Source organism: Carlito syrichta, unplaced genomic scaffold (genome assembly GCF_000164805.1).
Source record: "Carlito syrichta isolate Samal-C Ts95f unplaced genomic scaffold, Tarsius_syrichta-2.0.1 Scaffold309088, whole genome shotgun sequence".
Classification (NCBI taxonomy): domain Eukaryota; kingdom Metazoa; phylum Chordata; class Mammalia; order Primates; family Tarsiidae; genus Carlito; species Carlito syrichta.
This window is the reverse complement of record NW_007253184.1, coordinates 1,232,056-1,253,792: the sequence shown is the minus strand read 5'-3', so window position 1 is coordinate 1,253,792 and position 21,737 is coordinate 1,232,056. Positions and strand designations below refer to the sequence as shown.

Genomic DNA, 21,737 nt, shown 5'->3' with positions numbered 1-21,737 from the left:
TGTTGAAAGAAATTTAAAGTGCTTTTAGTAACATAATAGTATAGAATTGCTCTAAATAAATTTCCATTTTCCAATTCACTTAATTTCTTATTTTTAAAGTACAGATAAGTATAAAATCATTTGTTGAAAAACTAAAATAACATAAGAAATAAAGAATAATTTTCACTAATTTTTTTCTACACTAATTTATCCCTTCTTTAATTTGTCACTTTTCAGTTTCTTAGTATCTAGTCAATATTTCTTTATGAAAATACAATAAAATATGAGTATATTTTCATCTTTTTTGCACTCTGAGTGTTAAGCAACTTGCCTAAAAACGCTAAAATAAGTAACTTTCATAACAGAATTCAAGCTTAGGCCATCTGATTTCAAAGTTCAGATGATTCCTTATAGCAATATCACTGCTTCTAATAACTGGGCAGGTTTTTTAAGTGATCTAAGTGTTGTTTTTTTTACGACATTGTTTTAATTATGGAGATCTTTTTACTCATGCAGATATATCAGTGGCATCTAGTATCATGGTTATTAGCACGTAGGCTACTTATTAGTCTTCAAAGTTATACTTTATCTTTTTCCAGAATCCGCTTTTGGAAGATCAGCCCTCAAATATTCCACCATCAGTGTCAAAAGATGAAAAAATTCATACAACACAACTCTCTCTGCACATTTGTTCCTACCAGGTTTGCTGACCAACCCCAGGCTCCCCTAGTTCATTACTGTTATGTCACCAAAGCTTACCGTTCCTTTGCTGATGATAAAGAACGTATCCCCTCTTGCACCTTGCCTGATAATATATTCCCCGTTTTCATAGTGGGTCTGAAAAGTAGAAAGAGTAAGAAAAAAACATTAAGAAAGGAGTGACATGCCAAACAGCTCAACGTCTTCAACAGTCCCAGGGATGCATTCATCCTGATAGAATTTTATTCAAGTCTAAAATCCACCATAATTTAAGAATGAACAATAGTCAATAAATGCAATAATTACAAAGACATCACATCTATAATTTTCATTTTCAAAACTATTCTGTTAATGCCATTTGGGGTGATTGCATTCATATCTCTAAATACATTCATTTTAATTATTTGATGAAAATATTTTCTCCCGTCAACTGAGCATGTAATAAAATAGATCTGCTAATTAAACTGCTCTTTCTATATTATTTATTTGTCATTCTCGTTGGGTTTTAATATTCTCATAATGACAGACTTTTTCTTTTCTAAGAAGATTACCGTGGTATCTAAAGATCTTCATTTAAAACCAGGTTGACATTTAGTGTGAGTTAAATGGCCCTATTACTTTTTAGGGCACCATTTCATGCTTTCGTGTCCTTGCTGCAGCAATTTAGATTTGGCCCCGTCAAACAGAATGTCTTAACTTTATGGACTGAATTCTGGTCCAGCATTTAACAAAGTGATTTTGATATTTTATAGCTCATAAACTACAAAACAAGGAGTAAGGTAAGGGTGTGAGAGGAGTATCACAGTCAGTGTATCAGTATTCCAATTTGGACACCATCACTAGGTCCATTCTCAGGGTGAAGATTACTTCTGCAATGAAGAAAAGTAATTTCTATAAGGAGAGATTGGAGAGAGTATATTGCTGGGTCAGGAGGTATAACAGAAAAATGAGAACTGTGCCATCTGGCCCTATACTTCTCAGCATATCAGGGGAACCATATTTTGGGAAATAAAACATTATTTTGCACACTCCTTAGGAAACAGATTTCATGGTTTACATGCAATATCCATTAGGATGATGGCTGTGATTTATCCATGTACTTCAATACCATTTTTTCTTAACACTTTATTCTACTCACTCTTAAAATTGCCATTAATTAATACTTGACATTGAGAAGAGGCAAAATTTTCTTAGTATATCTAGAAAATTAATGTACTACCTAATTACTATTTTGTTTTACTCAGAAGTAATTCATTTTCCTAGTAACAAGCTTTTTTTTTTTTTTTTAAATAAAGAAGGTCTTCCTTTTTCTCGTCCCCAAATCTCAACCACTGTATTGTATATTGTAGATACAGTCTGGTATATACCCTTCAGAACATTTTCCTATGTTATTAAACACATGCAGATACAAACATACATATACTTACAAATAATTATTAACAAATTCAAATTGAATTATAAATGCATATTCTTCCATAAATTTCTTTCTTTAACAAGATATCTATGTTTGATTTTCATGTCGTGCTGCATTAGAATGGGAAGATTCTTATGACATAAAGTTTTAAAGACCAAAATCTTTAAATTGGGTCAAGTAAATATATATATACATATATATTTTTTTTTCCCCAAAATTTGATGGCCATATGTTCTCATTTATCAGTGAACCTTGAACAATTATCATAACACTATGGGAAGGGGATTGGTGGTAGTGAGAAACTGCCAGGACGTGGATGGGATTGGTAGTTAAGGGAAATTGCTAGGGGAGGGAGGAGCAAGCCTCATCAACTGGAGTACCTGCATAATCAACATTTGTGTACTTAGCCCTCAATTGTGCCCCACATCTTTAAAATAAAACAAAAAGAAAAAAGAAAAGATGGATTTTAAAAGATAGTATTAAAAGTTCAGGAAAACCAATTAGACTTAGTTCTATAACACACTTTCATTATGGCAACTAATTGCCAGGAGGAAAAAAAGAGGCTCTACCACACACACGTTCCTGATCAGAACCCTAAGTGCCCATACCATAAGAAATAAGATAGACAAGTGAGACCTCATCAAACTGAGGAGCTTCTGCAAAGCAAAAGAAACAGAGCAGGGAGACAGTTCACAGAATGGGAAAAAATATTTGCCAACTGTATATCTCACAAAGGCCTAACACCTAGGATCTACAAGGAACTCAAATGTGCTGAAAGGAAAAAAAAACAAACAGCCCCATTACAAAGTGGGCAAAAGACATAGACACTTCTCAAAAGAAGATATACAGGCAGCCAAGAGACACATGAAAAAGTGCTCAGCCTCACTAATATTTTAAAATTTAAATAAGAATGAAATTAAGTTGACTGATATTTGTAAAGTCTTGTTTACATTGGGCACACATCATCTTTTTTCTGACTGTAGAAATGATTTCAATACTTTATACTTATCTATGATATTGTCTTTTGATCTATTCTATGTATTTGAAAAATTCATGTTAAGCAAGTATCCACCTATTTTTATTTTATAAAGACTTTCTAAATCAGGAAAGGAAGTCAAATTTTATTAAATGCATGGGCAACATGAAAAAAATCAAAATAGTGTACTTCTATGTATTCACCCAACAAACATTTTTGAGGGCCTCTAAGTGAGGCCTTCTTAGAGGCAAGATAATGCAATGATGAGTAAGACAAAACCTCATAATAGCACCATCTAGTAGATCTTCCTTTAATGGTGGAGACACTCTATAGCTACAGTGTCCAATATAATAGTCACGAGCTACGTGGGGCTACTGAGCACTTGAAATATGATCAGTGTGACTGAGAAATTAAATTTTAAAATTTATTTAATTTTAATAAATTTAAATAGTTTCACATGACTAGTAGTTGGATAGCAAAGGTAGTAGATAAAGCTGGCAGAGTTATAGTTCATAGCAGTGGGGGGGAAAGGGGGAACATCTTTTCTACTCTTGATGGTTCCTTCTATGGAATGAAGCTCAGTCAGTAAACCTGAGTCCCTTTCTCTTTGACCACAGAAGATGGCATGATTTATCTGATAAATGTAAAACTAATCAGCTATGTACATTCATCTCATATTAGTCGATCAGTTATGTATTTTCATCCCTTCCTCAGAGGAGGAAGCTTCAAACAGAGGACTGGCATTCTCTGCTGCTTCTCCAGGGAAAGTCTCTTTTCTCCACAATAATGAAAGCTTCCCCAGTCTGAGATTGTGGGATGGGACAGGTAATTCTGCCCAATGACAAGGACCAGTTTGAGAAGTCTATTTGGCTCACACACCTAAGCTACATTCTCTGACCCAGATTTTTAGTAATAATGGTAATCTTTTAGTTCCATTTATCTTGCTCTTTGTTTTGTTTCTCCCCTGATCTCTAACTCAAGACCACTCAAAAACTCCAAAATAATCCAATGTGAAAAATGTTTTATTATATATAAGTACAGAGTTACACATGTGAAAGAGCAGGTTACATGGGGGAACTCTAACTCTTTCCAAGGGCTTCTCCAAGGAGACTTCTTGGGCTCCAACTGACAGATAAAGAGGAGGTCACTGATGCTCAGAAGGAGAAAGCCACATCAGAAAGAGAATAAGTAGCTTATTATGATCACACAGTATTAGTGGGTATACAGTTATTTGGGAAGAAACTGAAACATGCAAATAAAACCACCACAAATTGAAGAATTTGAAACTCATCTAAGTTTATTCTCCTAATCCATCTCCTTTTAAAAAGCATATCCCTCTCCATAAATACTTATTCCCCTTAAGAAAGTAATTTGTAATATATTGAAAGAGGTGAAGGTAAGTGTTTTCTTAACCTCAGCACTGTTAACATTTTGAGGCAGATAGTTCTTGTGAGGAGCCGCTCTGTATATTCAGTTCTGCTACAGGAAGTTTAGCAGTATCACTGGGCTCTTCCCACTAGATGATAGCACCATCGCAATCCCAGTTGTAGAAATAAAAAATGTCTCCAGACCTTGCCAATTACCCTGTTGGAAACAAAACTGCCCCGCAACTGAGAGCAATTGCTCTAAATCTTTCATGTTTTTTAATCTCTTCATACTAAAAGAGTTGGGAGTTTGGCAGGAACATCCAGACATAGTCTAGTTATTTAATTCATGAAAAGTATCTAATCACCTCTTAATTTCATCTGATATGGCTTTTTATAACTTAACACCCACATTTGCCACATAAATTATTTGTTTACCTACACAGACATTCACTAAACATATTTCCATGCTGCAATAAGCTCATAAAACCCAGGATTCCAGAGAAGGGCCTATATACGGTGGCCAAAGGCACTGCAAGTTTAGAAAAGATAATGTTCACTGTGTCATAACACCAGGGCAGTAATGACTATGCTATCCTGAAATGTTTAATTGCTCCTGAGGGGAAGATGATCATGCATGCTGATTCTTCGAGAGGCTCTCTAATTATGTTAATCAAATGCCAGCAGTTTCACTGTTTTTTGAAAGTCACTTGGCAGCTCTGCCGTTTTCATATTTCAAATTAAAACATAGAAACATATAGAATTTAGAACAGGAGGAAAACTTAGCAATTAGACAGTTTCCTTTAAAAGTTTTCCATAGTTGTTAGCACAAAAGTCAATCTCCAAACATGGCTTACAAGACCATGTATAGTCCACTCAATGCCTGAGTTTCCAGTCTCTTCTTACTCTTTCCCACTTAGCCCTTCAGCCCTATTTGCCTTCTGAGGTTGGCTCCTCAACTGTGATGCCCCAAGGTCTAAGAACTTTCACTGTCATACTCCCACTACTTCTCACCTAGTTACATCCTATTTCTTTTTTCAGATCTTAGCCTTAGCCCAGACCTGGCATATCCACCCCTCACCACCATACACATACACACACCCTGGCTAACTTAGAACTCTCCATTCTATGAACTTACAACACCAAATAGCTTTATTTCGTTGCCCCTTTCTGAGTTTATACTTACTTATTTACTTGTATGATTACTTTTTACCAGATTTTAAGTCCTGTGAAGGCAAAGACTTGTGTTTAGTTTGTCCACACTTTATCTCTAGTATCTAATATTATGCTTGGAACACAGTAGAGACTAAAAAATATTAACTTCATACATGAAGTATTCTTCCTTAATCCCCATGGTTAGCATTGCCCCTAGTCAGTCCATCAGAAAGACTTTTACCTCCAATTCATGTGCCAAGCCCAATTTTCTTCCACTATCTTCGTTGTTATGTCACTAATCCCAAACAAAATCATATCTGGGACTTTTGTAATGTCCTCCTATCTGATCTCCTTGTCTCTGGCCTATCCACCTCCTTACATCATCACACATATCATTCTCACTGCAATCAAAGTAACTTTCAAATAATAAATCAATTGAAATTATTGCCTAAAAACTTCCAATGACTTCTTGCTACAAATAAAATCAAAAGCAACTTACTATGTCCTCTAAAAACTTCTCTTATTCTGACCCCACCCATGCCCCTTCCCATTCTTATCCTCACTGGTTCTACTGCTTTTTGTTTTTTTTGTTTTTTTTCTGTTCCTTGTGCATGCTGTGCAGAGCTAGAACTTTTGTACTCACCAGGCTCTCTGTCTACAGCACACCTCCTTAAGAGGTCTTGATCATTATCTAGCTCTCATCACTGGGGCCTCACATAGTCTTTCCTGGTTAATCTTACTAATGTGTCCTCCAATCCCATTCACATTCTAGCTTACATTCCTATTTAGTATTTTTATAATCATTAGAAAGTTATCCAGAACTTTGCTGCCAAAATGCTCCTGCACACTTTAACAACTGCTTGATAACTGGCACAGCCGTAAACTACAGCACAACTGAGCCTCCTGTGAGGAAAAAAAACCCTCCAATCACATCCTTCATGATCTGAAATGTTCTCTCCTTTGTATGATTTCTGTGATCCCTCCCTGTCACCTGGTTATGCTATATCCATTGTTTCACTTAGAACAATGTCTAGCACAAAATAGGAATTTGCTATATGCTTATTGAAGGAAGACTGAATTAAGGATAGATTTGCCCCAAAATCCTTCACTTTGATGGGAAAATTGAGTTACAAATCATAGACTAGAAGGAAGGATAGAAAAAGAAAACTGACAGCATGTCTAAATTAAGCAATATGTCTCCCGAAAGGCAATGACTTGGAAAAATATTCCCAGAACTTGTGAATTAGGAAAAGCCAATCTTTCCATTGCCACTTAAAAAAAAAAAGGTATGACTTTTATTGTTAATAGGTGGGTCTCTGAGTTCTCAGAGTTCAACATTAATATGCAAATGCACATTTAGACAGTTTAAAATTCTGCACATACTTGATGATACTTAGCAAAAGCTTAGTGCAACAAAGGCTTATGGCACTTGGAGGCCTTAGTGGTGGCTCCCTGGTGAATATATATGATTTAGTTTCTTTTGTCAGATAACAGTCATATTTATTATTATCAAATATACTATATATTTTTCATTGTTAGAGTAATGGGCCAACATTATAACAATGTTTGAGGGTGGCACATATAACACAAATGCATGAATACCCAATCACTCACTTATGAACTACAAAAAAAAAAAATATATAGCATTTTAACTAGTAATTTTATTTTTAGCCTCTGGCTCTAACATAATCTGTCATTGAGCTCAGATAATGTAAACTAATACAAATCTGTTCAAACCAAAGTACAAAATCCTCATTTACCAAGTCTGAACTTCAAGTGCAAATGAGAGACAAGGTCTTATTATCATATATCATTCTGGAATAAATTCTCACCCTAAGTTATTTCAGCCTGAAATTGTATCATTATTTTCTTTATATTTAATTTTACTTACATTTAAGATTGGAATTATCCTTAAGTTTTTATTAAAGCACACAGCATTCATTAATTACATCATCCTAATGATTAAGGCATAGGTGATACAGACCACTATGGTATCACCTGGTTATAAAAATAGCTGCAATAACTATAAAATACCTTTGCTGGTCTACTTTACATATATATACATGTATATATTTCAGTTAAAAACTGAATAACTGAATATTTAATAAATGTTTGAAACAAGGAATAACAATTGGAAAGTTGATGTGTTAAGAGTAGTATGGTCTTGGGTCACGATTCCTACCTCATACTTTCAGAAGATAGTTATAGCTCAGAAAAAGAGTGTGGCATCAAGATGGAGAATAACTTTAAAAGCATATATTGGAATCTGCCATTCAGAAGCTGAAATCAGTGAAATCCTCAAAGAAGATTCTTACCTCTCTCTAATAGCCAGAATTTACTCCAAAGACAAGACCTCTTCATGGAGAACAGTATCATCAAACAACTTATTTTATCACAAAATGTGTTAGTTAGGTAGGGAACAAACGGGGCATTTATTGACTCAGTACTCCTCTATTTGGCAAAGCTCTGCCCATTAGGTATGCCTAGACCAAGATGATATAGGGGTACCAAGAAAGACTGAAAGCTAATCATTATAATGGCACAAAATTCTCCACATTGCTCTCCCTTGTTTTTGGTGACCTGGAATCTGAATTAAAATCTATTCTGGAGCCAGTGGTCACACTTGAAAACCAGGTCTTCTGCTTTTCTTCTGCCATCCATGGTCACCATAGTTTCATCACAGAACAAATGCAACAATAGTTTTTGAGTGTATGTATGCTGTCATAAATGAGCCATTTCTCTCTCATAGAACAATAATTGTCAAAAGGACTTATTCTGTTATGAAGTATTTTCTATGAAAACTACTAACCACAGTAAGCCTACAATTTTAATATACTCTCCTTCCTATCCTCTGAAAGAAAATTTATTTTTCCTCTTATTACCACACATAAATTAACCAGGATTCCAAAAGAACAAATCAAAGCCTGAAATATTTTTTGTAACTACTTCCTTTCCTTACATGACTACCACCCTATCTCAATCTACTGGACATTTGGGATAATCTGGGATACACATTTCTCTTACTATAGTTTTTCAATTTCAGTGCTAGTCAGGACACTCCCTTTATTTAGATCTAGTATTTTTCCACACCTTTTGAGTTAGACAACATCTTGGCTCCAAATCTGCTCAGACCAAACTGCAAAATCCTCATTTACCAAGTCTGAACTTCAAGTGCAAATGAGAGACAAGCTCTTATTAGAAGAGTCTGGTCTTCATTAATTTCATTAATTAAGCTAACACTATTTATGTGTGCCTCCTATGAATAAGACACTGTACTTGGTGCTGAAGTTACAAAGTTCTATAAGACATGGTCAATAACTTGAGAGATAGTACAACATTGTGGTCAAACAGGCAGACACTGGAGGCAGACTGCCTGATTACAAATTCCAGCTCTGGAAATCTAAACAAGTCATTTAGCTCTCCTGTGCCATTTTCTTGTCTGCAAAATATAATCATACCTCCATAAACAAATTGCTGTGAGTACTGAATGAGTCTATCACATTGACACTATATAACTGTAAATTATCAGTACTATTCTCAGGAAAAGTTTAGTGTAAAGAGATAAAATTTATGCAAATAATGTATGATATATAATACATAGCTTTTCCCAGGTTGGCAGCAATGCCCTGCTGGATAGTGAAGAAAGGGTGAGGGCTTTCTAAGCACAGGGAGCAGCATTTGTGAAGGGACAGAGATGGTGATTGCAACTGATTTACATAGAGAAGAATAAGAAAGTCAGAGTGACTGGACCTTACAACTCACAAAATAGAATGGATTTATGTTTACTGGGCCATTCTCCAACTTTGATATCATTAACCCAGTGACCTTCAAACTCTCTGAACAATCTAAAGTTTCGTGTGTTCTTCATAATTCTTTTCTCTATCACAATAAAACACAGTAGTAAACTTCACTCAACCTTACTTTGTATTCTAAATTTAGAGCTATCCCAGTGAATGCCCTGTGGACTAGAAGGAATACAGAAATACACTATAAAGGGTCAAAAACAGAACACAGCAAACATATGCACAAGCCTAGGAGTTTCACCAGGATTACCCTACTGGGAGTTTCAAGATCACCACCACCAGAGCCCTTATCCCAACCCCAAGGACCATCATGCCACTGAGACTGAAAATGTATTAAATAAGAAGAGCTATAGTCATTTATGAACTGGGTCCCTCCACTCTGCAAGGGCTGACTTACAGAACCCTCAGATAACCTACACACCTTAGTAGAAACCCAAGTGTAGATGAAAAATACGTTTTTTTCACCAAATACAGTGATCTGTAACACTTCTGGATAGAACATTTGCCTATCATTGGCCCTCAAAATACCAAACTTGCCTAGCTCAACAAGTCTACTTAAGACACGAAGAGCCATGCCACAAGTATGAGTCTGTGCCACCTCCATTGCTGAGAATCTATGTCTACACAGTTATCCCTTGGCATACTCCTTCATGTCAAAACAACCCTAGATGAAAACACTCCTCACATGCCTGTAGCACTCTTCATCCATCCATTTCATCTTCAACTTTTCCTTGCTCATTTTTGTCCTGTTATATATTCTAGCTACTAGGTGTTTATGCTTTGTCCTTACTACCTGAAACATTACATTTCTATCTGCCTTGATGGTGCTACCAGGACCTTGTCTCTACTGAGGTTTCCATTTGTATTTCCATTTCCAACCCCCCTGGGGTTGCTCTATAAATCAGCCTGACTCCCACTAGCTAGGATAGACTTTGTGAGGCTAGAATACCAGGGAGACTTAAGATTCATCCTGACCAGCAGTGGTCAAATCTCAAAGATACAAAATTCAACCTTGCCATAGGAAGGTGCTGGGGTTGATTCTTATGAGATCTCACGTTTCTGAAAGATATATGTGAAAGTACCCAGAGCAAGTAGTATTGGAACTATATAAACTTAACTTAGAAAATAATTGTGACATCCACCTGAATGTACTAAGGCAATGGGATGCTTGAAAGTCAGAATTGTTATATGACTGCTCCTCAGGCAGTTTGGAGTTGACACAAAGCTATACAGATTTTATGAAATGGGCCAAAATAGAGCTTCTTAAAGGAACTGATGGGACTGTCACCAATAAACGGAAATTCCTGGCAGTTTTGCATTCTCATGGTGTTATGGAAAGTCATAACTCCATCTGGGTGTATGCTGTGAGTTTCTTGCTCAATTCAACCCATTAAAATTATCAACACATTTATTTAGAGGGCCACAAACAGTATCTTTTTAAAAAATATAGTGGAATATAAAACATTAAGTGAGGCATATACAGTAAAAATAAGTATAATCTATAAGAGTTGTGTTTGTGTGAATCCTTCTGTATATATTAGACGATAATGCAAAATATATCCCCTACTATAACAAATACTAGTTTAATAAAATAAATACTTTCCTTACAAAAGCTAAAGAACAGTGACATATCTTGGCTTCTACCTCAATCACCCTTAGTAAATTTTTTCACCAATAAAAGCATTTGAATTAGATTTAAAAAATTTTTTTGAGTCATTTCCATTTTGAAAAGCCATTCCATTTTGAATTGGTCCTTCTTCAAAAGGATGGATAATCCCCATTTAAGTAAACAACATATTAACTCATTCACCTCTGTTTTCTCATCTAGTTCTCCTGTGTTCTCTTTTCAATCCTCCTTTCATCCTTCCTGCATTCTGACAGAATGCAATTCCTTATATTTACATTTTGGTATATCCAAATACCTAATTTTCTACACTTAAATTTAGCACTTCTCACAGTGCAAGAAAACTATGCAGCTTTTTGTACAACTGACACTGATTGCTGGTTTCCTTCTCTGAATCTCAAACACTCTTCAGTTCTTTGTGTCTGGTAGTGAAAGCACATTATTATCCTTTAAGCCTCTTGAACACCTTCAGAGCTTATGATTCAAAGACAGCTGTTGACCTAGCAGTGACTGCTTGGACTAACTGAATCCTCACCCTGAATGTCAGACAAAGAAATAAATAACCTGGGCTGAAATTCCACAAATGCTTGGGTTTTATTGATTGTAACTGAACTCTTCAGTAATACCATTTTCCAAATGGTTTTTCCCCTTCTCTCTCTCTCTCTCTCTCTCTCTCTCTCTCTCTCTCTCTCTCTTTTATTATTATTTATTTATTTTTTGAGTCAGGATCTCATTCTGTTGCCCAGAATGAAATGCTGGGACACAATCATGGCTCACTGCAGCCTCCAACTCCTGGACTCAAGAAATCCTCCTGCATCAACCTCCCCGGTACCTGGGACTGCAGGCATATACCACCAGAGCCAGCTTTTTTTTTTTTTCTTCAGATATGAGGTATCACTATGTTGTTTAGGCTGGTTTTGAAATCCTGGGCTCAAGTGATCTTACTGTATCAGCCTCCCAAAGTGTTGAGATTACAGGCGTAAGCCACCACGCCCAGCCCCAAATAGATTTTCAAAACCTGGTTTCTCTTTCAGGATTTTTTTATGTTTTAATTTTAATTGTCATATAATAATTGTACATATTTACTAAGTACAATGTGATAATTTGATACATGTATACATTGTGTAATGATCAAATCACAGTCATTAGCAAATTTACCACCTCAATTATTATTCTTTCTTTGTAGTGAGAACATTCAAAATCTCATTTAATTATTTTGAAATATACATTATTCTTACCTGTAGTATCCTACTGTACAATAGAATACCAGAATTTATTCTTCCTATCTTAAAGTAACTTTGTACCCTCTCCCTATCTCCTCCCTTTCTCCTACTCTCCCCTGTTCCTGGTAACCAATATGCTACTCTTCTACTTCTATGAAATCAGTTTCTTTCAAATTTTACCTAAGAGATCATGTGGTATTTGTCCTCTTGTGCCTGGTTTTATTCACTTAAGTTTAGGTCCTCCAGGTTCATCCACATTGTCATGAATGCCTGAATTTTATCTTTGTTATCACTGAAAAATATTGCATATATACTTCACATTTATCCATTAATCCACTGTTGATACTAAGGTTGATTCCATATCTTAGCTATTGTAAATAGTGCTGTAGTAAACATGGAGGTGCAATTATCTCAACACACTGATTTCATTTTCTTTGTATTTCTCCTCAGTAGTGGGATTACTGAATCATAAAGTAGTTCTTTATTTAAATTTTTTAAGGAACCTCCATATTGTTTTTCATAATGGATGTACTAATTTACATTCCCATCAACAGTAAGGATCATATTTTTTCCACATATTAAAACTTATTTTCTCTCTTTTTTTCCTGATAATTACTATTCTAACTAGAGTGAGGTGTTATCTCACTGAAGTTTTGATTTGCATTTTCCTGATAATTGGTGATGTGAGCATTTTTTAATATACCTGTTAGACATTTGTAAGTTTTCTTTTGAGAAATGACTATCAAGTCTTTTGCTCATTTTTTAATCAAGGTTTTTTTTCTACTGAGTTGTTTGAGTTTTCTTATATACTCTGAATATAATGCATTGTTGGATATATAATTTGAGGATTATTTCTTCCATTCTGTGGGTTGTCTCTTCACTCTGTTGATTTTTTTCTTTGTTGTGCAAAAGCTTTTTAGTTTGATGTAATCCCAATTGTTTATTTTTGCTTGCTGTTGCCTGTGCTTTTGAGATTTCATTCAAAAAAATCATTGCCCAAACCAATGTCATGAAGTATGTCCCTTATGTTTTCTTTTAGTAGTTTCATAGTTTGGAGTCTTATATTTAGTTAAATACATTTAAGTGTTTAATCCATTTTGAGTTTATGTTTGCCTTTGGTGACTTGGAGACATCTAGTTTCATTCTTCTGCATGTAGATATCCAGTTTTCCCAGCATCATTTATTGAATAGACTGTCCACTCCCCAGTCTGTGCTCTTGTCAACTTTTTGGAAAATCACTTGGCTGTGATTTGTAGCTTTCTTTCTGGGCTCTCTGTTCCATTGGTCCATGTACCTGTTTTTATGCCAATACCATGGTGTTTGGGTTACTACAGTTATTTAGTATATTGTAAAGTCGGGTAATGTTATGCCTCCAACTTTGCTCTTTTTCGTTCAGGATTGCTTTGACTATTTAGGGTCTTTTGCAGTTTCATACACATTTTAGGATTGTTGTTTCTATTTCTGCAAAGAATACCATTGGTAGCTTAATAAGGATTTCATTTACTCTATGGATAGCTTTAAGTATTATGGACATATTAAAAATATTAATTTTCCAGTCCATGAACATGGAATAGCTTTTCATTTATATCTGTTTTCTTTCATTTCCTTCACCAGTGTTTTACAGTTTATAGTGTAAGGATTTTGGTTCACCTCCATGGTTAAATTTATTCCTTTTGGTTGTGGGGTGCAGGACATTATATTCAGGCCCCTCACTATGCCGTTACTTCCATGTGTTCTGGGATATAAAATGTTTCAACACTCCTTCCTTGTTGTGCCGTGTTCAGCTCCATTATTGGAAAGGGACATTATATACAAAATTCATACTCATTTTATTCTTTGCCCTAACCATTGTGCTTTTTGGGTGCCTTTTGTTTAGCTTTGGATTTTCCTAATAGTCCTATGTTAAATTCTATCTAAGCCCTTACACTGCATATAAACTTATTGCTTTAGTTAAAGCTCTGAGGTCAAGAAGAGCATAATAAAGATGTTTGGTATAAGGTATGTTTTTAGTAAGAAAGGATAAAGGAAAGAGAAAGAATTGTATAGGAAAAATCTTGTATGGTACATTTTTATTCTATAATAAATGGCTTGTTTGAAAAAAAAAGGGAAAGGGAAAGGAAGAGAAAAGGGGTATAAAAAAAAATAGAAGGTTCAAGCATTTAAAAAATGGCTTAAGTATGTCAAATATGATGCGTAAAAGCCAAAAAGCTTTTTGGCCATAAGCCTGTTTTAATTATAATACCTTACACTGCTCCTCAAATAACTTGGCTTTGTAAAATGTGCCCTGTGTGGCAGTTAGCTGTAGCCCACTTTACTGGGCAAGTGGACTCCCACTATCCTCCTTCTTCACTTCTTTTGCAAAAAATCATTCTTTTATCTTTCTTCAGGTTACCAGTGCTCAACCTCTACAAAATGCTAGCTTGGTTTTTACAGATGGCTCCTCTTCTGAAACAGCAGTTTCTGTTATTAATGGTGTTACTTCTTGTTTTCAAACAGATTATAATTCCACTCAACGAGTTAAGCTGTTTGCAGCTTGTCAGGTCTTTACAAAAAAAAAACAAACAAACAAACATTTTAATCTCGACACTAACATTATGTTACAGGTATACTGTGTCATTTAAAAACTGCTAGTCTTCACGTTGTCTCTTCCTCCTCTCCCACTAATGTAATTGTTCTTTTACAGACCATTCAATTGCATATTTGTGCTAGCACAGAACCTGTTTATGCTACTCATTATTCATGCTCATTCTGCCCTTCCTTGGTCCATTATCTAAAGGCAATGCTCTTGCTTATGAGGCTACATAATTTTTTGCTTTTCCTTTACTAGCAGCTACCAATTCCCATGCCCTTCATCATCAGAATGCCTAAAGTTTACTTCACCTATTTGGGTTCTGGACCACCTCATTAGAAATGACCAACTTCCCACCCCTACCACCATTCTGCGAAAATCTACAAACCACCAACTTGGGGACAGCTGAAAGTGCTGACACGTAACGCAAAGGATTTGGTTCAGTCTCAAAATATTTCTCTTACTCCCTCTACTGTTTTTATTGTTATGATGGTTATCCTTACTTTTCAGGTGAGTCATATTAATACAGATAATAATTAGCCGGGCTCGGTGGCTCAGCCTGTAATCCCGTGCCTTTGGGAGGCTGAGGTGAGTGGATTGCCTGAGCCCGCGGGTTCGAGACCCGCCTGGGCAGCGAGACCTCATCTCTACAATAAATCAAAAAATCAGCTGGGCGTGGTAGCACATGCCTGTAATTCCGGCTACTTGGAAGACTGAGGCGGAAGGATCGCTGGAGTCCAGCAGGTCGAGGTTGCGGTGGCCGGGAGCAGCCACTGCACTCCAGTCTGGGTGACAGAGTGAGACTCCAACTCAAAAAACAAACAACAACAACAAAAAAATACAGATAATTTAAATAAAACTTATTGGGCTTATATGCTCAACCCTCCGATGTTTCAACACATTACCTGGGATAATGAGGTAATCACTGTATTTACTAATTCTACCCAGTTACTAGGAGGGTTAACTCTTTTTTCTTCTCAAACAAAATAACCCTAGAAATAATTGGTTTCTTAAACTATTAATGCCTGAAAAATCTAACTCAGTCTTGGCAACCAGGACCCCACATCCATTTAATGTGCCCACTTATACTTCTAATAATACAAAAAGATTAGTTACTCATTCAGCCAAATATTAAATATCCTGTTTAAAGAAAATGTACATATTTATCTAAAGTAATATATTATTTACCTGATTCTGCCATTTCCATTAATGATTGGGGTCTTAATTTACAATCTTATTCCACTACTGAAACTTCAGAAGCCATAATCATTTCCCCCAAGTCTCATACTAATGGGTGGGTACCTCCAATTTTAACTACATTCATTAGAAACAAACAGGCTATCCAACCTAATATTTGGAGAGCCTTAGCTGCTACTAAACCCATAGTTTTGCATCGCCCACAGGGACAAACTGTATATAATATAAGAACTTGTTTGCAATCTTCTTATGCCTTTTTAGTATCCACTGATTATAAATCTTTAATAATTTCTTTTGATGGACAGAAATATCAAATTTTTTGTATATATTTCAAATTAACTAATTGTCTTTTTCTAATTCATATAGAGAATTTATGATTCTTAAACAGCCTTCTTATTTGATGGTTCCTGTAAATTTTCCATCTCTTTGGTACGATGAATATAGTTTAAAACCATTGTATGAGGTTAACTCAGTGTTGTCATGACTAAAAAGATTTGTAGCAACTTTGATTTTGGGAATTATAGCTTTAACAACTATAGCTACTTCAGTCTCAGTTTCAGCCGTAGCTTTAACTAAAGAAGTACATACTGCTACATTTACAGATCAGTTATCCAAAAGTGTCTCATTAGCTTTAGCAACTCAAGAAATTATTGACCAAAAATTAGAAAGTAAAGTTAATGCATTAGAAGAGGCTATTTTGATTATAGGACAAGAACTTGTAACCTTGAAAATTAAATTGGCCTTGTGATGCCATCCAGAGTTTAAATAGATTTGTGTCACACCTCTCCAAGTAAACAGATCTATTCATACCTGAGATAAGATTAAAAATCTTATCTCTGGAATTTGGAACCATTCTGACATAAGCTTGGATCTTTCCAAACTTCATCACGAAGTACAAGACATTAGTTCAGCTGAAAAACAATTCAAGTCCACCCAATTGGCTCAATCAACCTTTAACAATATTTCTTCATTTATCAATCAAAAATCATCATTGTCTATATTAATCAATGTGGGAATCTGTGGAGGAATAATTTTGTTATAATTATGCTTATTTCCAGTCATCTTCAAATCATTGAAGAACAACATCTCTTGACTAAGCATGGAATTTCATGACTTCATATTAAAAAACAAAAAAGGGGGAGATGTTGGGAGCCAGTCTTGGAGGCCCAACTGATTGACAAAGTCCAGGTGCTCTGAGAACCCCCAGCCACAAAGCGAGCCCAGGAAGCTGAGGCCCTTCTGTCTTCCACCTTTGCTGTTTTGTACGGCCGAAGAATTCTGTGCAGTCGTGGAAGAAGGAAATGGCATGTTCATGTGAAGTACTCACAGCTAACCTGGAAATGTCATCGTTCATTTTTCCATTTCCCACTTTGCTGTTTGGCCTTTTCTAACATATGCAAAGGTTAAACTCTGAAGCACATCAAGAATGCTTTCTTTCACTTGGTTATAAGTTACTAGATATAGCTTAAGTAATAAATGATATATGTATATTCACTCTTTATTTGATTTAGAATTATGTAGTTTAGTGTTTAGACATAAGGTTTTTTAGAAGCACAAGTTTATAGTAAGCTCATTATGAATTCATTATAAGTTCTAACACTTATCTAGGAGTTATGTAGGTGATTTATAACACTGTTTTCACAGATTTAGGATGAAGATTAACTGTTAAGATTTTTACTTAATTCAATAGTTAAAATTCTAAGTTAACATTTATAGAGTGGGTTTTCACTGAATTCATAATATACTAATTATATTATACTTTTATGATAAATTAACTAAAGACAGACAACTTTGGGGGCCTGGGAAACATTACTAAAAGCTTCTTTTGAGTTTTCTTTAGAAATAAACACTGCAGGATAAGAGAAAAGTAATGAAGACACCTGGACAAGAGAGGCGATTACAAAGCTCTGAAGGTCATAGAAGCCCCAGAAGGAAAACTACTGCTACATGAAGAAATGTGCACTTGGAAACTTTCTCGAGACATTTCAAGGACTGTAATTCGGGACTTTAGACTAATACTATCATTTTTGGCTTTATGAATAAGACTCATTGTCTGAATGTTTATAGGGTTCTTGGCTTGTTTTTTGCTAAGACCATTAGATGGTGGTAACTTTTAAAGGATATGTACGCAAAGGAATTTTCTTTGTCTTGCCCTTTTACAAATGGTATCATTCTGTTAGCCAACATTAAATATCACCTGTTCAGCAAGCAGGTGTCTGAGTATATTATTTTTGTCTTTCGCCTATCTGTCTCTCCTTCAGGAAAACTCACGACCCGGCAGGGGCTGGACCCTTGCACCTGGGTATCTTTTTTTGAGATATTATAAATGGGATTAGATTCCTGATTTCTTTTTTAGATACTTCACTGTTTGATATAGAAACGCTACTGATTTCAGTATGTTGATTTTGTATCCTACAACTTTACTGAATTCATTTATTAGTTCTAACAATCTTTTGAAGGTATTTTTAGGATTTTTAAATATATAAAATAATAAAAAAATTATGAACAACTATAAGCAAACGAGTTGGAAAACCTAGAAGAAATGAACAAATTCCTAGGCATGTAGAACTTACCAAGATTGAATCATGAAAAAGCAGAAAATCTGAGCAGACTAATACCTAGTAACAAGATTAAATCAGTAATAGCAACTCTCCCATTGAAAATGTCAGTGCCTTTAGGTTTTTACTGATGAATTCTACCAAACATTTAAAAAATAACTATACCAATTAATCTCAAATTATTCCAGAAAATTAAAAGGAGGAATTTCTACCAAACTCATTCTATAAAGCTGGCATTACCCTGCCACCAAAAGCAAGCAAGAAAACAACTATAGCAACAAACTATAGACAAATATCCTTGATTAATATAAATGCAAAAATTTCCAATAAAATACTAGCGAACTGAATTCAACAGCACATTAAAAAACCACTCACCATGATCCAGTGAGATTCATTCAAGACACGCAAGAATGGTTTAACATAGCAAATTAATAAATGTGATTCATCACATTAACAGAATTAAGGACAAAAACCATATGGTAATTTCAATAAACACAGAAAAAGCATTTGACAAAATTCTACATTGCTTCATGATTAAAACTCTCATATTATTCATAGAAGATACATACCTCAAACAATAAAAGCTATATACAATGAAACCACACACATATCATACTCAACAGAGAAAGGCTGCAAGCTTTTCCTCTAAGATCTATAATAAGACAAAGATGCCCACTTTCTCTACTTCCATTCAGTATATCACTGAAAGCCCTACCCAGAGCAATTAGGCAAGTGAAAGAAATAAAAGACATCCAAATTGAACAGGAGGAACTCAAACTGTTCCTATTTTTTCCTAGAAATTCTTGATACAAACACACATAGCATACTGACTAAGAGTGTTATCAAGGCAAGCCCACAAAATGTTAAAAATCTCTTTTAAAAAACAGTTTATTTCAGATCTATTTCACAACAGAATAAAACTGTTTATTGAGTAGACATACAAGCATTTTCATTCTACATAATTAAACTATAACTCAAATTTAACAATTTGATCTATAAAGGCAATTAGCTTTGGCAGAACTTGAAAATTGTTTGGCCTGACAGATTATGAAATATGTCATGGAGAAATCACACAATTTAGTGTTTCAGAGTCACCACCTGAAATATAAATGTTTTGAAGTTTCTACCAAAATAAACACAGTACTCAAAACTAAAAAAGAAAGATTAATCACAGTTTCTCATGAACCCTAGAACATAAACAGTGGAGCAAGTCAAATGTCTATAGAATTCATTCAATATTTTACTTCTCTAGGATTTTAAAATATACATTTCACATTTCTCTTTGAGAAGGTACTATTTAGTTTAAAGGGCATCTTAAGTCATTGAGGTCAATAAAGAGGAAAAGTAGAGAGAATTTAAATTGCATGAGGGAGAAAAGGGCTCCTCACATGTTGGAAGAAGCAGTTTTCACGGTATTTTTTGCTTCTGTCTAGACTGGTTTGAGAGAGGTCTTGTTCAGAGTTGAGGTTATGATTCTGCCTCCTTTTTCACTCTACAATATGCCATTTAACTACTCAGAAACAGTGCACTGGTGAGGCTGAGTGCTTCTCAAGGATTAGGAGACAAAGAAAGGCTTCTTCCCAGAAAGTGAAGTTAGTATATTTACTGGAGCTAATACCCAATATACTATACAGAATATTTAATAACTAGTATTTTAAGTGCATTAACTAACCAGACAGGACATAGGCTGCCACAGGGTCCTATATCATGAGGAAGTTTACAAGGCCCAGGAATGAGTTGGGGCAGCAAGCAGAGGGTTAATAGCAAAGGATATTTCCTAGCTGGTATAGTAGTAGTTCAATGTGTCAGCCACTTGTGCAAACCCATTAAATAGATACCCCAGAAACACTCCTGCACCTTCATACTTCCCAACAACTGCTTCATACATATTTTAAGGTTTCTGAGTAAATATCACTACTGGTAATGGTTGTTGTAGTGATAGAGTGAAAAAAAAAAACAACAGTAGCTAAATCTGCACAGAATTGGAAGACAGACTGTCTCCAAGACCGGGAATAGCTAAATACCTGAAAAAGTGAAATGACTGTAGCTAAGGAAGAAAAAAACAAAACAAAACAAAATTAGAAAAGATACATTTAGCAGTGGAACACAGAAAGAGAAGGTTAAGTGAAAACACACATAAGCAATGTGTACTGGCAAGCTGGAAATCACAGATCTGAGGGTCAAGGACTTTTTGGTCATCAGAGAGATGTGTGCTGTTGTTATCAGGTATATTTTATCTACCTTGACCACTTGAATAAATTACATTTTTAGATGAGCTCACTTCTTTTGGCTCTAAATGAACAGCTACCAGACAACCTTCACATGAAAGTGTTTGCTTTCCAGGTGTCTTGATATCAAGAGGAAAGAAGTCTGGACTTGAGATGTGTACATGACAGTCACACATCTGGATGACACCCATACACAATAAAAAGCACTGGTTTGGCATTTGGATTCATATATTAGTCCCAAGTGATTCTAGTATATTACTCTAAACATTAAAGTACTGACAGTATCCTGGGTATAAATATAAGACCCAGTTTCTTCTCCTGCCAGGATGAAGCCCAGATCCTAAGCATGGTAAAACCCCCACAAGGTAATGTTACCCTGGCATGCATCCTTAAAGATAAGGACCTGCCTTCCATACTGCTGGCTTCAACTTCCTGCACCCACAGGCTATATCACGATGTCTCTGCAGACATCCACCACTAAAAAAAAAAAAAGACAGAACCTTTGTCATCTAAAATTACATAAAGTCTGTTGCCTACTTTATGGAGATATGTCCAATTTAGCCAGTGTTGTGACACAGATTTTAAGAACATGGTTACTGGGGAAGCTCTGGTGGTTAATTTATTAGCATATTTTCATTTAAGTGGGGCCACAAGGGGTTGAGGTGCATTTCTGCATTTTTATTTTCCTATTTCCAGCAATGTAAAATAGTTGCTTTTTAAAAAATAATTAGTTGAAATCTCACTAATTTTCCTGAACATAATATGATTAAACATTTTATATTAACTATAAGTTCACTTTTATAATACAATGGTAACTTACATCATAAAAATAATATTTACAGCCGGGCTCGGTGGCTCAGCCTGTAATCCCACGCCTTTGGGAGGCTGAGGTGAGTGGATTGCCTGAGCCGGCGGGTTCGAGACCCGCCTGGGCAGCGAGACCTCAGA

General features: G+C 35.3%; 1 protein-coding gene across 1 annotated transcript in view; it reads right to left on the bottom strand.

The window, feature by feature from the left end:
* Window positions 1-738: 738 nt before the first annotated feature.
* The window catches only part of LOC103269106 (cGMP-dependent protein kinase 1-like), a gene marked incomplete at its 3' end in the record, with an annotated part of 1,006,822 nt that continues 985,823 nt past the window's right edge, over window positions 739-21,737 (bottom strand). Inside the window, exon 6 of the mRNA XM_008066679.2 lies at window positions 739-816. Within this exon, the coding sequence (XP_008064870.1) occupies window positions 739-816 (78 nt within the window). The remainder of the gene's footprint in view (window positions 817-21,737) is intronic.